A 16,602-nucleotide genomic window follows, 5' to 3' on the forward strand; every position below is an offset into this window, starting at 1 on the left:
GCGGTCTCCGGATTTAAATCCATTGGATTTCTTTCTGTGGGGGCATCTAAAAAGCCTTGTTTACGCTACACCTATTCACACAAGAGATGCATTGTTGAATAGAATAACATTACATTGTGAAGCCATACGAAACGACCCTGGAATGCTATTTCAAGTACAGAGAGGGTGTCTTCGCAGACTAAGAAAATGTATAGAGAGAGAAGGTGGTCATATCGAGCAGTTTCTGTAGCGGATTTTTCATTTCTGTTTGCTTTTGGGGCTCTGGAGTTTCGTTAGTTAAACGTGTTTGCATTATAAACATTCGTTATGAACATTTTACCTATCATTTCCATTTTCCTTAAAAACTAATATTTTCGAATAATGGTAGACATCTCTGGATAAATGTTGTTGAATTAACGTTATCATTATTATTTCTGCTTTGATAATTATTCATTTCAAATAATGGTGGACGAGCGGGTTTGATGTCGTCGAGTGAAACTACATTTTTATCAAGACTCGTTGCTCCGATCGACTTTCCACACGAGTACTTTTATTCATAAAATTGTCCAAGTAACCTTAATTTGTTGAAAAATATTGAAAAATATCTGTCATTTCAAAGTTTTGGGGTGTGGACCATCGGGGGTAGTCCGTTCCTGACTTTGTAGCAAAACAACTGACTCCTGCATGAAAGCTCATCGAAGGAATTCATTTGTTTAGTCAATTACCAAAATTTGGATGATTTTGAATATTCACGTGAAAAGTTATCAAAGAAAAACATTTTTCATTTTGTAACTTCGAGGGCCTGTTACTTGGTAACGAAGGATTTTAGGAAAAAAAGTTATATGAAGTACTGGTGATATTTTGACCCCATCTATACATTCCCGAGAGAAAAAGAGGAAGTCCAGGGACAACCTGTATAAACGAGATTTTCTCGGATGCCCACTCAACCGACCTACCGTTCATTGAAATTAAAAATCCGCCTATCAAATTACTAATAGACACCGGTAGTATGAAATCCATATTAAATCCAGCCATTGAAAAAAAATATTTTCCAGAATTTATATACCAAAATCCAACGAAGATCAAAACAGCTATCGGTGAGAAAGAATACTTATTTAGAGCAAAATACCGGCCTTAATTTCATAATCAATTTGATGGGTTACTTGGCCTTAACGATATTCGAAATTTAAAATGTTCTATTGATTTAAAAAAAACCTTCTTATTAATGAAAATCTGTGCATTTCAATTTTTTATAAGTTGAATAGACAACATTTCACAATCTCAGTGAATTCACATGAAATCGCGGCTATTAAAATTCCTGTTAATTTCTATGAGGGCGATGTCATTATACCCGAGATGAAACTTGACACTCTTTATTCACCGGAAACCTTATCTACTGCGAAACACGGATTTGCAAAGACAGAAATTATAAACAACACTGATACACGAGTTACCGTAGTAATAAAAACACCTATTAAAGTAATTCCTTTAACAAAGAAAAATTTGAATTTTTTCACGTAGAAAATTTTTTGACTGAAAATTCAAAAATCACTTTAAAACGAAATATAGAACATCCAATTAGGGTCGATCACTTGAATTTAGAAGAAAAACAAGCAATTATTAGGCTATGTAAAGAATACACTGATATTTTCCATAAAAGCAATGAGAAACTTTCCTTTACAAATCAAGTTGAACATGAAATTAGAACAACGGACGAAGTCCCGGTCCATTCGAAATCATATCGGTACCCCTTTATTCACAAAGAAGAGGTGCAGAAGCAAATTTCAAGAATGCTGGAAGACGGAATATTACGACCCAGTCAGAGCCCATGGAGTAGTCCAATTTGGGTAGTCCCGAAGAAAGCAGACGCAAGTGGTAAAGAAAAGTGGCGAACTGTGGTAGACTACAGGAAAGCGAATGAAGAAACCATTGAAGACCGGTATCCCTTACCTAATTAATGACATTCTGGACAAACTTGGACGTTGCCAATATTTTTCCACACTAGATTTGGAATCTGGCTTTCACCAGATTGAAATGGACCCCAACTCAGTTTCAAAAACTGCTTTCAGCGTTGAGGAAGGCCATTACGAGTACCTGCGCATGCCTTTTGGTTTGAGGAACGCACCATCTACATTTCAACGTGTGATGGATGACGTCCTGAGAAATCTTCAAGGAAAAGTCTGCTTAGTTTACATGGACGACATTATTATTTTCAGTTCCAGCCTCGAAGAACATATCGCAAACCTCAAACTAGTGTTCCAACGTCTCAGTGAAACCAAACTGAAGATTCAGCTCGATAAATCTGAATTTCTCCGCAAGGATGTGGAATTCCTTGGACATGTAATCACTCCAAATGGAATAAAACCGAATCCGAAGAAAATAAAAGCCATAAAAAAATTCCCCTTGCCAAAAACTGCAAAAGAAATTAAATCCTTTCTCGGACTTTTAGGCTACTACAGGAGATTTATCAAAAACTTTGCCAAAATCACTAAACCATTCACAAAATGTTTGAAAAAAGGTGAGAAAATCGAACACAATCCTGAATTTTTGGAAACCTTCGAACTTTGCAAAAATATCTTGACTAATGACCCAATAATTCAGTACCCAGATTTTTCCAAACCATTTAATCTTACGACCGGCGCATCAAACTTCGCAATTGGAGGAGTCTTAAGCCGCCAAGGAAAAATCGGAAACGACCTACCAATAGCTTACGCCTCAAGAACACTCAACCCATCTGAGATAAATTACAGCACAATTGAAAAGGAACTTTTAGATATTGTTTGGGCTGCGAAATACTTTCGTCCATACCTATTTGGAAGAAAATTCAACATTATAAGAGACCATAAACCACTCAAATGGTTGTTTAGTCTTAAAGATCCCAATTCAAAACTTATTCGCTGGAGGCTCAAGTTGAAAGAGTACGATTATGATATTCATTATAAAAGTGGCAAACAAAACACAAATGCTGATGCTCTTTCACGTGTTGAAATGAATGCTATTGAGAACGAATCCATTATTTGCAATCCAGGCGACATCGATGAAGAAATTGAAAATTATATACGGGATGCTTTATTAGGAATAGACCCGAATGAAATTCCACCACCAATCGAGAACAATACTAATAGTCAACCCTTAGACGAGAGACCCAACAACGAAGAAATACAAGAGATCCCCGAAAACCTCGTTGAGCAGGAGGTTACCACTGACGAAACGGTCCATTCAAATGCAGAGAATCCTGTTTTCGAAATACCGTATACTGAAAGTGTCACAAATTCATATAATAATGAAATAATAATAAGAAAGATCGATTCTAAAACTTTCTATATGATAAAAAGCAAACCTTTCACTTCAAAATCTCGATTGACATTAAACTTCACCAAAAACCTCGAGAAAGAAATTATTAACACCTTCAAAAATTATATTGACCCGAAAAAATTATTCTGTATTTATGTCAAAGAATCAATCGAACATTTTATTCCAACGCTTGTAAGAACACTTCAAAATACATTTAAAAATCATTCCTATCATTTGGTTATTTCAAAGAAAACAAACAAACTTAGATGAGATGAATAGAAATTTGAAATACCACCATGAGAGTAAATCTTGTCACCGCGGCATAAACGAAACATTCCAAGCATTAAGAAATAAATATTATTGGCCGAATATGAAAACGGATATCATCCGGTATATAAATGCTTGTGATATCTGCCAACAAGCCAAATATGATGGATACCCTCCGAAAATAAAATACTCTATCACTCTCACACCCATTAAACCCTTCGAAATGATACATATTGATGTATTTCAGATTCTACAGACAAAATTTCTAACAATCTTCGATTCCTTCTCTAAGTGCGGACAAGCATACATCTTAAATAGCGTCAACACCGTGAACGTAATAGAAGAACTATACCTTTTCATCACTCATTTTGGCGTACCATGTTCCATTACTTGTGATAGTGGAAGCGAATTCAAATCAGAACTCTCTATTGAATTTTGCAAACTTCATTAATTCAACTTCATGTTACTACCCCACGCAATTCGAACAGTAATAGCCCCGTTGAAAGATTTCACCTATCTCTTCTTGAAAATACCCGCGTCCTGAAACTACAACATCCCAACACACCCATAAAACAACTAGTCCAACTAGCGATCATAGGGTACAATTCGTCAATCCATTCCGTGACAAAATACTCCCCTTACGATGTAGTCTTGGGTAATACAAAATCACTAGACCCTTTTGGCTTAACGGATGAACACATAATCAATAACTTCATAAATGACAGGAAAAGTAGGTTGGTTACCCTCTACGAGAACATCCAAAAACGTTGTCAAAATAATAAAGAACGTGTCATCAATAAAAGAAACGAGACTCGCGAAGACCCTGTAGAGTTCACAGAAAATCTAAATATATTTGTGCAAAATCGCGAAGCTGCTCGTAACAAAGCCAAACCTAGATACATTAAAAAACGAGTTTCGAAAGACTTAGGACTCAAAATTAAAACAACAACAGGAGCAATAATTCATAAATCGAAAATAAGAAAACCACCTATTCACTCTCGACGTTCTTTACAGGATGACAGAACGGACCACACCGATCCTAATAGTATCTCTTCGACTTCTCGTGATGACCCAGGTAATAACCAGCCAAGAAATTGAAATTCAACAACTCGACACTCCACTCTGACCATTAGAACTCGGAAAATCAAGAATCATTCAAACAAAACATACATTTTTACATTATATTGAAACCCCTCTCTTAGAAATGCAACTCAGAATTATTGAATTTTTCTACGAGAGACTAATAATATCGATCAATAATAAAACTGAATTGGAAAAGGACCAGATCATTCTGAATGATTCGTTTAATCAAGCTAAATATTTCCTAACCACTACAAAAACTAAATTGAGTAATATAATTTCAAGTAATCACAAAAAACGCGGACTAATTAATGGTCTTGGCATAGCAAGTAAACGGCTTTTTGGAACGTTAGACCATGATGACGAAATTAAATACGATTCACAAATTGAAACACTATTTGAGAATCAAAATTCTCTCAATCATCAAATCAAACTACAGACTTCTCTTAATCAAAAACTGATCAAAAACTACAATGAAACCATAACCGAACTTCACGATAATCAAATCCTATTGAGAGATGAACTTAACCAACTAAGAGAAGAGCTCAATAACCGAACTAATAATGTATATTCTTATTTTGCATCCTTGGGGGCCTTTAGCCAAATAATAGAAAATTGCCAAAGTTTGATAACATTTCTTGACAATTCAGAAAATGCAATCATGTTTGCCAACTTAGGTTATCTGCATCCTTCAGTAATTCCACTTAACGATTTAGTAAGTGCTATCGAACACATGACCAATATCTATGGTCATAAAAAGATCCTTAAAACTCAAAATGCATACCTTTATTACCAGCTGGCAGGAACTCAAGTAAAAATTGAGAAATACAAAATTATTTTTGCAATACATATACCAATTTGCCTAGAAGACGACTTCCGAACCTATAATCTTATTAGTTTACCATACCAAAATACAGTCATCACCCCCTATAAACCTTTCCTCATACTCGGTATCGAATATCACCAGTTTGAAGATAAACCATGCCCTCAAATAGATAGTGTGTTCCTGTGCCAACATCATGAAGAAACTATAATCGACACCCGTATTATTGCTCTGATGAAGGACAAAAAACCCAATTGCCTGACGAATGAAGCCATTCTGAATCACCCCATAATAGAAGAAATCAATGACCGATTTCTCCTAATCCTGCCATCCAGTGAATCCGTTATAGCCCAAGCGGATTGCGAGAAAAAAAGTGTACACAGAATCGAAACAAATACTCTTCTGAAAATTCCAGAAGGCTGCAGTGTTGTTGTGAAAAACTTCACCTATAAAAACGAAGAAGAAACTATTTTGGGAAACCCACTTATTCTTCCCAAACTGAGATGGAATATGGCTTCCAAATCTAATGGTGACCAACACGAAAATAAGCCATTGATACTGAAGTCAATCAATTTCCAATCCATACGAGAACTTCAAACAGAAGCCAAGCTACTGCAAACGCCATACCTTAACCAATTAATACACCCAGCAATTTGGAATATACCCGATGTAACTATATGCGTTCTACTCCTTACCGGATTCGCCATACTTTGGTTTTGGATAAAAAAGAAAAATGGCCATCGCAATACCAACCGACAGAAGGACCCTAAAGAAAACAACCCTTTATCCGTATTGTTTTCTCCTGAGGAGGGAGGAGTTATGCGAAGAGATTTTGCAGACTATCCAAGGAAATGCAGTGCTTGCAGATTCCCACCCCGGATCCAGAAACGATTATCATCATAACTTTTTATTCATTCTATTTGCAGATCTTGATGTGAGAAGTTCTCTAGAAATTTTGTATTGTAATTTTGGGTAAAATAAATTGTTTTTAAAAACGGTTTTCGACTTCAAAGTTACTTAACTCATTTTTCCAGCAAAAGATTTACAAACACAAGACGAGATACAATGTACGGAATCATTCAATCCAGAGCGGTCAGGAGTATTGATTCTGCTATTGTTTTGCTCAAGAAGAATTATTATTTGACTTGGTATAATTTAACAGTGATGTAGGTAGTGAGAGTACATAGGTAATATTATAATGATTATAGTGAATTAATATATAATATTCAAATTGAAGTATGCTACTTGGGACGATGCTACTTGGGACGTTCGAAGACTATTTATATCGACTTGACACAATTTCTGTAAGGAACGTCAGCAGAATTTTGAATTTTACTTCAGAGAATACTTGTGATTAAGGGTTGAATAACCCACTGTACCATTGTAATCGAGAAAATACTGACTTTCGCTAATACATATTAATAATAAAAATAATATACCCCTTGGTAGTGAATCAGATGAATTATCTTGAATCATACGAAATACAATTATAATATCATTTAAATAAGTACTTACATCAAATCGTAGAGTTGTATTTGGAGGAATTGTTGGAGGACTTCCCATTATTCCGTAGGCATATGCTGGAGAACATGTTAAAATAGCTCTCTCTCCTCTTTTCATAGTCGCTATTCCAATATCCCATGCTTTTATAACATTTCCTGAAAATACGGCATTGAAAAAATTGTGTTTTTTCAAAAGAAGTAATAGTTTTTTGTTTTATTTAGTCATTTATTTTTGTTAGCTACAAAAACAAATCATGTACTAAATGAAATTGTGAACTGAAAAGGGATCAGTTCCGAGAAACAAATCCTCTCCGTACAAAAACTGGCTGATAAATATCTTGAAACAAAAACAATAGAAACTCAAACTGATGAAAAACATGTGACCAAGGAATTCCTACCAGACGAAGAACGGGAAAGAAAAAAGAATACCCCAACAGAAAAGGAATTCCAATCGAAGCCCAATGAGTCACCAAGCAAACTTCATATACGAGGGGATAAACAATGGGAACTAATAAATTTAACATTGACAAAACTCTAGAACAGGAAAATAATAAAATAGAAGTGACTGAGATTCCAATTCCAACATTTATACAGAGTATTGAAAAAGGTATACAAACTAGAAACGACAGACTTTACAAAGTAGAAGACATAAGATGTAAAAGAAAAAGGAAGAAGAAAGGACAGTTCATGAAAATTAATTCCTTTGAAGTTGAAATATTAAATGATGACAATATTCAACAACTCAATGAAGAAAGTACTGAAAACTTGGCTCCTCAATCACCAGAAACTAAATCAAATGAAACCAGCCCAAAGTCTATTGGAAACCCTATTAGACGATGAAGTGGTGGTGAATCTAACAACCTATGAAATAGGATCGATCATTTGTGATGACAGGTCACAGACAGATTCATTAAAAAGAATAGTGATCTTGGGAGATTACTATTCAAAACATTTTACTATAGCCCTGGAAAGTTGTATGGGAGAACCCAAGTAATCACTGCATGAAATATTAAAACCAAATACAGAGCTATCTGAATTAACAAGTAACTTGTTCCAAGACACAATAAACCTAGATCAGGATGATTATGTTATCGTCAAATGCAATACCAATAATATAAGCAATAGTCGTAGTCTAACGCTCAAACAAATTTTACCAATTAGCAAATTCACAAACCTCCTTTTGATTATTGAAAGAAATAATATCATTGACCAAATGTTGCTCAATTCTATCAAAAAAAGGATCAATGAATTTAGGAAACATAATCATAACTTCTCTCTCACATACATAAGCGACGTCAGGGGAAAAAAATAGTAAATTCGATGTACTTACAAGGGTACACAGATCCCTTACTGAATCTAATAAATGTCTTGGTGTGAAGACAGTGAAAATACAAGAAATCGACAAGGCTGCGATTCCAATGAGATACCTAGATGATTTTTTTTATTGGAAATGCCAAGCCTAGAAAAAGCCTAGCAAATTTCAAACTCCCGGAATGTATATACAATAGTAAACTAACACTGCTTCTCATTAACATATAATCAATTCGAAATAAAATATATTATATTACTTTGGAACAAAATAAATGACTTGCACATTTATTTAGAAAATCTTGATTCTCCAAAATTAGTATTAGTTACAGAACACTGGCTGAAACCGCAGGAACCAATATGTATACCAGGTTATAAATGCATATCTAGATTTGATCGAGTTACGACTTAACATGGAGGAACCCTGATACTAGAGAATGTATACATTGATACAATTTGTATAAGATTGAATATGATAAATACTTGATGACTTTTTTGGAACGTATATTAACAACAACTACAACATAGTTATATACAGTGGGCTCATCCATCATGAATTAACAATCTTCATTCTGCAACATATATGCACCTTTGTTAAGGTAGAAAAATTAAGTAATTTGTGAAGGAGAACATTTTTGAGTTCTCCTTGGTGTACTGTGACGCTTTCCTCTCGTATGTTCTGTGGATCTATATAACGTGAGATAACAAGAAAACCCCCTCTGTAGAAATGACCATATTTTTCGAAAAGCTCGAAATACTGCTGACACATCTTCCAACAAATTCGAATATTCATGTTAATCCAATGCAATATCTTGAGAATGTCAGAATTCTATTTCCAACTGACCCATATGAAATAAAGAGTGCTATGAAGGACATTAAGAACAAAAAAGCATCTGGAGCTGATGGTTTGTCTATAAATATGGTGGAAAAATTGCCCCTGGCAGCTAGTAGTCTGTGTGCCCGGCGACATAAGGTATCCAAGATGAATAACCAGCTGTAAATTTGTGTGTGGCTTCATCAAGTGTAGTCCGACAAGATAGTCTCGGCGTTTTTTACGAAGTGGGGGCGTTTACTCATAATTTCGTTCTGAAGTTGCACACCCGCAAAATTTTTAAAATTTATGCATAACGCACTTTCGAAGAAAGTGAACGGAACCTTGTGGAACACTCAACCTGACTTCTGTTACAGAGTAGTGTCGGTCAGCTAATCAGAATGGAGAAATCAAATATCGCTCGATTGATTGTGCTAGATGAAATTGAACTGTAGAATGTGGGTCGAATAATAATAATAATAATAGTGATAAAACAATAAAACCTTGAAATTGACGGAGTCAGCGTGGGAGGTGGTGGCGTGTTTGAGGGTTTGTGGAAATTAATGAGTTATCACAAAAAATAATAGCGCAACTGTCAGAAGGGCACTAAGTTGTATATTCACTAATAATGATCGGATCGTGGCGTACAGCACGTCAAATGAAAGGATAAGAAATGCAGAATTCATCGACAAAGAAAAAGCAACGATGACGCAACATGTCGGAAAGGTACTAAGCCAAATCTTCGTTAATGATAGTTGAATCTCAACGTGCAGCACATCAAATGGAAGGGAAACGAATACAGAGTGTACCGACAGAGAAAAAAACAAAGATGGCGTAACGAATATAATGTCCAACGCCTAATATGGAATAGCATAGAAAGAATTGCAAATTCAACAAAAATCATTGAACAAACTTGGAATTAAAAAATGTTGGGTTATGAACAACTATAAGTTTATTCCATTTGTAGAAGCTTGATTCAAAACGCAGAATTTATTGACAAAGAAAATGAAAAAATTATTGGATACTGAAACATATGATATATTTGGATTCCTTAGGGTGAGAAGGTTTCGAATCCATCAAAAAACGACCACTTCCGGTCCTCCGATTTCGATATCAATGAATTCGTTTACATGTCATGAAACATAATCATTTTTGGAAGCCAAAAGGGCCTTATAACCTATTTTCATTATACTAGCAGCAACAGACCGATGTGGGTACTCATTTCAAATGATTTCATTTGTAGATAAGGAAAAGTATAATACACAGCGTCTGATGTGAAATGGCATAGGAAGAATTGCACAAAAAAAAATCATTGAACATACTTGGAATTTAAAGTTTTTGGGTTATGAACAACTACGAGTGTAATCCAATTCAAAACGCAGAATGTGTTAACAAAAAATGAAATAATCATCGTATACTGAAACATATGGTATTTTTGGATTCCTTAGGGTGAGAAGGTTTCGAATCCGTCAAAAACAGGTCACTTCCGGTTTTTTACTTCCGGTCGTCCGATTCCGATGATTTTGACATCAATGGATTCGTTTAGATGTCATGAAACATAGTTAATCATTTTACGAAGACAAAAGGACCTCATAACCTATTTTCGCTATACTAGTCGCAACAGGTCGATGTGGGTACTCATTTAAATGATTTCATTTGTAGACTATAAAAAATATAATATCGAGCGCCTAATGTGAAACAGCATAGAAAGAATTGCAAAGAGAATCATTGAAAAAAACTTCGGATCATCACGTACATCATGTCAAATTAAAGAAGAAGAATTGCAGAATTCATCGACAACGAAAAAACAAATATGGCGCAACATGTCAGAAGGGCACTAACCCACATTTTCATTAATGATAGCTGAATCTCAACGTGCAGCACATCAAATGAAAGGAGAAGAAATGCAAAATTCATCGACACAGGAAAAACAAATCTGGCGCAACATGTCAGAAGGGCACAAAGCCACATTTTTGTTAATAATTGTTGAATCGTCACGAACAGCACGTCAATGAAAGGAGAAGAAATGTAAAATTCATCGACAGAGAAAAAACAAAGATGGCGCAGTATGTCAGAGGGACACTAAGCAACATCTTTGTTAATGATAGTTGGATCTCAACGTGCAGCACATCAAATGAAAGGGAAACGAATGCAGAATTCATCGACAGAGAAAAAAAAACGGAGACGATGCCAAGAGGGCACAAAGTTGTATCTTCAATAATAATAGTCGCACCATCACATGTAGCACTTCAAATAAAAGGGAAAAAAGCAGAATTCATGTGTTTGTTGCGCTATTCAAATCCAAGGTGCATCAATGTCAACGCTGAATAGGCATCTAACAACGACTCTTTGATTTTCTTTTGTTTCATTTCAGAATATGTCATCACTAATTTTTATATTCATATCCGAGGTGACACTGATCACTGCCAATGTTGAATCTGCATCCGGAGATACGCAGTTCTCAAAGCGACGAAACAAAGGCTCTTTGTTTAATTTTAAAATATGTCATCACTTATTTTACTATTAATACGTCATGCATGGGGAAATGAGTTAGTTGCATCCGTTGAAAGTGATACCAGTGACAAGTGCACCGATTCTATTTGAAAGTAAGTGTTTTAAGTTTGACTTTTTCCTCAGATTGATTTATTCAAATGTAATTTGATTGAAAGTTGGTGAGAATTGTTGAATCATTTGATTTCCAAAATTTTTCTCGATATATATGTGTTGGATGATGTCAGTCAAATGTATTACATGTCGTGGTTTGTTTGAGATAGTATTCGCATATATTGTGAATCAAAACATAAAGCTTTCATTTTTTATTTTTCGCAGATGGATTTACAAAAGTTGAATGCAAGTTCGATCGTGAAGAGGAAGGAATTCACTGCCAAAATCGTGAAAGGAAAATTTGGTGAGGCGGTCTTGTTAAGTCTTGTTAAGTATCATTCTTGCCACACCGAGTGACGGAGGCGTATCGCCCTCACTTACAAGAATTTTCATCAGGAAAATACGCTATTGTGTTCAAAGGGTTGATGGACATTGGAAAACCGAATCGTGTCGTTTCATTTGGAATTGTACGAAATTAAGGTCAGTACTGTTTCCAATTTTTTCTCCATTTAATATGCTAAGAGTTCAAAATTCTCATTCATATTTTCCCTTCATTCAGTACGTGCAGAATATGTGTTTTAAATTCGTTATTTTGAATGAAACTTGATTTTTTATTTTCATTATAAGTGTAGCAATCACTTCATGAAAGACATTACCCTCTCTATTGACAAAAGTATATTTTTAGTGTATGTTTGTACTAAAAATAGAATTTATTCCAGAATGATACATCATCAACGTGTGCAGTATCAGTCAGAGTCATCTCAACAACAACAACAACATTCAAAACCGTCATAGCAACCTTTCCAGATCGAGTTTCAAATCTCAGCAGTTTCCATTTTTTTTTTCAGTCTATAGTTGCACATTATGAGGCTAGAATTCGTCGATATTCAGGGATTTATTGAACAGACTACGCCTATTCAATATATACACAACCGTAGTGAATTTGGAAGACTTTGAGCATTCAAAGTGGTGTGTTCCAAAATTCAAGAAAAACACGCCGTTTTTTTGTGGATCCTTCCAAAGGAAATTCGTTCAGATGCAGTCTCAATAACGTTGATATTTTTTATAAATGGTTTTATTATATACTACCAAAATAAATAAAATGCATGTCACACACATCTTTGTTTGAAAATTAAACTTATACAGGAAAAGTTGGCGAAAATATGCAATAACGAAAAATTATATACGAGGATTTATAGTGATGAATAAATATCATATTGAAAGATACAAGGTTGACAAAAACAGGATATTTTAGAAATAAAGAAAATAAGTTTGTCCGTCATTTGAAATTCTGATTCGTTGGGTCATTTTAACAAAAGCTGTATTTTATTTGAATTGAAGGGGTTATATTTTTAGGAGCGAATACTACTCCATCTGATACAAAAAAAAGGGATGAGAGAATCTTCCAAAGAAAGGAAGGAAGTAATCAATTTGAAAATAAGTAACTCTAAACATGGATGTGTAGATCATGCAAAGAAGTAACTTTCAGACACAATCTGAAAGAAAGTCCTCCTGAAACAGCTACTTTCATATAAACATTGAATTACATGAAATAAAAAATATTCTTTCGAAACAAATACTTCTATATGAACACTGAATTATTCAGAAGATACTTTTGTCTACTCAGTTTGTATTTCAAACATTTGTTGTGAATTAAGAATCAGATATCATTCACATGGAAGATTCTCTCATCCTTTTTTTTGTATCAGATGGAGTAGTAGAAAGCCAGAATTCCCATTCAAAATAGCATCCTTTGATATAGATACTGAACGAGTATATTATGTGTAGATAACCTGAGTTTCATTTGTATGTCAAATCAATGTCATAAGGTATGGTGACGAGTCCATTATAACAGGTAGTGAGACGAGTTCATTGACATATAAACATAACAAAGTAACGATACAGACAAATATGAAAAATCGTCATAAAATAATTCAAATCCATTCAAGTGAATACATGAATCGAAAGATGTTTTAACCTCAACTTCGATATTCTGAAACAAAAACACTCAGTATAGACTTCGTTACACACTACCGACACACGACACATACTTAACTTTAGAAGATGAAAGCGTTCCGCAGCTGAGTTTTGTCTTTCTGTTACAGATATTTGGAAAATTTGAAAAAATTCAAACATTTTTCTACAGAAAAATGCCGCTCTTCAATGACTTGGTGTACTATATCTCCTATTTTTTGGGGTTCCACCTTCTGCTTCAATAAGTTTGTTGGGGTTCAAATGGACACCAATATGTCTTTGAATAATCATGTAGCTGGCATTAACGAAATTGCGCACATCGTTCGATACCTAACAAAGCATACCAGAACTTATAGTCACCGTAAGACCTCCGTTGGTATCTTCTAAACATTTCAGTCTTGAGTGAATGAATCATGTCGAATGCGACGATCCGACTATTATTAACGAAAATATGGTTCAGTGCCCTTTTGGTTGCCTCTTTTGTTTTTTCTTTGTTGATAAATTCAACATATCTCCTTTCATTTGATATGCTGCACGTGGCGATGCGACTTTTATTAACGAAGACGCGGGTTCGTGCATTTCTGACATATTGCGCCATCTTTGTTATTTCTTTGTCGACGAGTTTTGCATTCGTTTCCCTTTTATTTGACGTGCCATACATGACGATCTGAATATTATTAACGAAGAAGCAGGTTAGTGCACTTCTGACATGTGGCGCCATCTGACCGACACCACTCTATAACAGAAGTTAGGTTGAGTGTTCCACAAGGTTCCGTTCAAGAGTCTGAAAATTCGCGAAACGAACCTTCATACGACAAAGCGTGGACTTGAGTCATTTCCTGATGATGCTTACTTGGTTAGCGAAACGTGTTAAGTGATAAATGACTGTCATATTGAAACACGAAAAACTGTTACGACAATAACGATGAAACAATAACGAATAAACGCACAGAAAACGGTCGAAAACGCACGAAAAACGATCGAAAACGGCCGAAAACGCACGCAAAACGGCGGCATGCAAAACAGTCGAAACGTTTGTAAAACGGTCGCTTTTCCCATTTTCGAATGTTAACTCCACAATACGTAACTCCTCGACACCTTTGGTGCCATCTCCTTCTTCTCCTGATGATACTAACTTGGTTAACAAAGATACGAGACTTAGTGTCCTTCTGACATGTTGGAAAGCTAGACTTCTGTTGAGCCGAAAGTTTTTTTTCTTAAATGATGTATTTTGAAACGCCCTGTATACACATTATTATCATATTTTAAAAGGACATGTTTTTTTCCTTAAATGATATATTTTGAGGCACCTTGTACACTTCGACGCCATATTTGCTTTCAATGATGTATTTTGAGATACCTTGTACACATTGAGGGATCGCACGTTGAAAACTTACATCCTCGTGGAACTGTTGTTTTTTTTCTCAAATGATGTATTTTGACGCACCCTGTACACTTCGACGCCATGTTTGTTTTCAATGATGTATTTTGAGATACCTTGTAACATTGAGGGATCGCACTTTGAAACGATACAGCATCATCAATCTGTAATGTTTTTTCTTAAATCTGATTCATTCACAGACACCGTCCCGCCACGCCCTGGAACGGAAGACACAGTCCCACACCCTCATTGACATTTGACAGTTGCACAGACACCGATCCGTATTGACAGCCATCATAAAACCGGCAACTGCGCACACTGCGTCGCATGACAACACCCATTTGTCTAGTGTTTACAGTGTCCTTCTTCAACCAATATATAGTTCAGCTAGTGACTCATAGATGACTCTGTGTGTTCTATAACTTTTGTTGTTTTCATATACTTTTGTACCGATGAAACGAGCGCTTATCTTTGTGTGGTTACTGATAAATGGACATGAAAACAATTCTGTACGATGAATTATTCAAATGAATCTCTCAAAATCCTATACGCAAAGCACGTAAATTCATACGGAACACCATGGGGGCCCCCAATGGCAGCACCGTGCGTTGCCCCCTCATATTTACGGAGCCCCGGAGTCCCCCTCTGTCAGAAGTTGATGTATCGTCCTACGTCGACATTTGACAGATGCACCATTTACCGATCCGTATTGACAGAAGACGCCATTTACCGTCCCACGGAGACCCTTCTGTCAGATGTACCGTCCTACGCCTTCCTATAGATAATAATAATAATAATAATAATAATATAAATAAAGATAGTTCAGCTAGTGACTCATAGGTGGCGCCAGGGTGGTGTACTCGCGACGATGCGTCTGGGTCACGTGACAATTTGGAGCGCTCTGATTAGTCGCAGGATCCAAAATTGCCAGAATGAACCTCCATAAGAAATAACACGGTGTTATGATTTGGACCTGTCCTAGTACCATTACTCAAGAGTCCAAACAGGGTGGATCACTTTCAGAATGGGTGTATTCCAGGGTGATTCCCTCACTCCCCTTCTCTTTTGCATCTCGCTATTGCCATTATTCGCTGCGCTTAGAAATACTCGACGGTATACCTGTGGCACCCTCGGAAACCGGAGGCACAAGGTCACCCATATGGATGATCTTAAACTGTATGCCTCTGGAGAGAAGGATCTCCATCAGTCCTTGAGGGTGATGGAAGAGTACACGCATGCCATCGGTATGAAATTCGGGATAGACAAATGTGCAATGGTCCGTCTCAAAAGAGAACGATGCGGGGACTACGGAGAGGATGTGCAGCTCGTAGATGGGAGTATCCTACACCATTTGGATGCCGGAGAGACGTATACTTAACTCGGGGTGAAATAACGCCACTCACAAGACGTAACAGCAGTGAAGATTCGCGGCAAGTATCAGCACAAACTTCGACATATCTGGTCATCGAAACTGTCGGGGAAGAACAAAGTTGCTGCAACAAATATGCTTGTCGTTCCTATCTTACTCTATTCATTTGGAGTAGTGAAGGGGAGGAGCTTCTCTATAGGAGTTTGCATC

The 16,602-nt window shown here is 36.0% G+C and overlaps 1 protein-coding gene across 2 annotated transcripts in view; it reads right to left on the minus strand.

Annotated features, from left to right (window-relative positions):
- Positions 1-16,602, minus strand: part of Fkbp59 (FK506-binding protein 59kD) — a 144,829-nt gene that overhangs the window by 85,542 nt on the left and 42,685 nt on the right. For both annotated transcript variants that reach the window (XM_074179193.1, XM_074179191.1), the window contains exon 2: positions 6,959-7,101. In XM_074179193.1, the coding sequence (XP_074035294.1) occupies positions 6,959-7,101 (143 nt within the window). The remainder of the gene's footprint in view (positions 1-6,958; positions 7,102-16,602) is intronic.

Source organism: Leptinotarsa decemlineata, unplaced genomic scaffold, assembly GCF_025532065.1.
Source record: "Leptinotarsa decemlineata unplaced genomic scaffold, Ldec_3_MD MMD2_tig00004433_RagTag_RagTag, whole genome shotgun sequence".
NCBI classification, from domain to species: domain Eukaryota; kingdom Metazoa; phylum Arthropoda; class Insecta; order Coleoptera; family Chrysomelidae; genus Leptinotarsa; species Leptinotarsa decemlineata.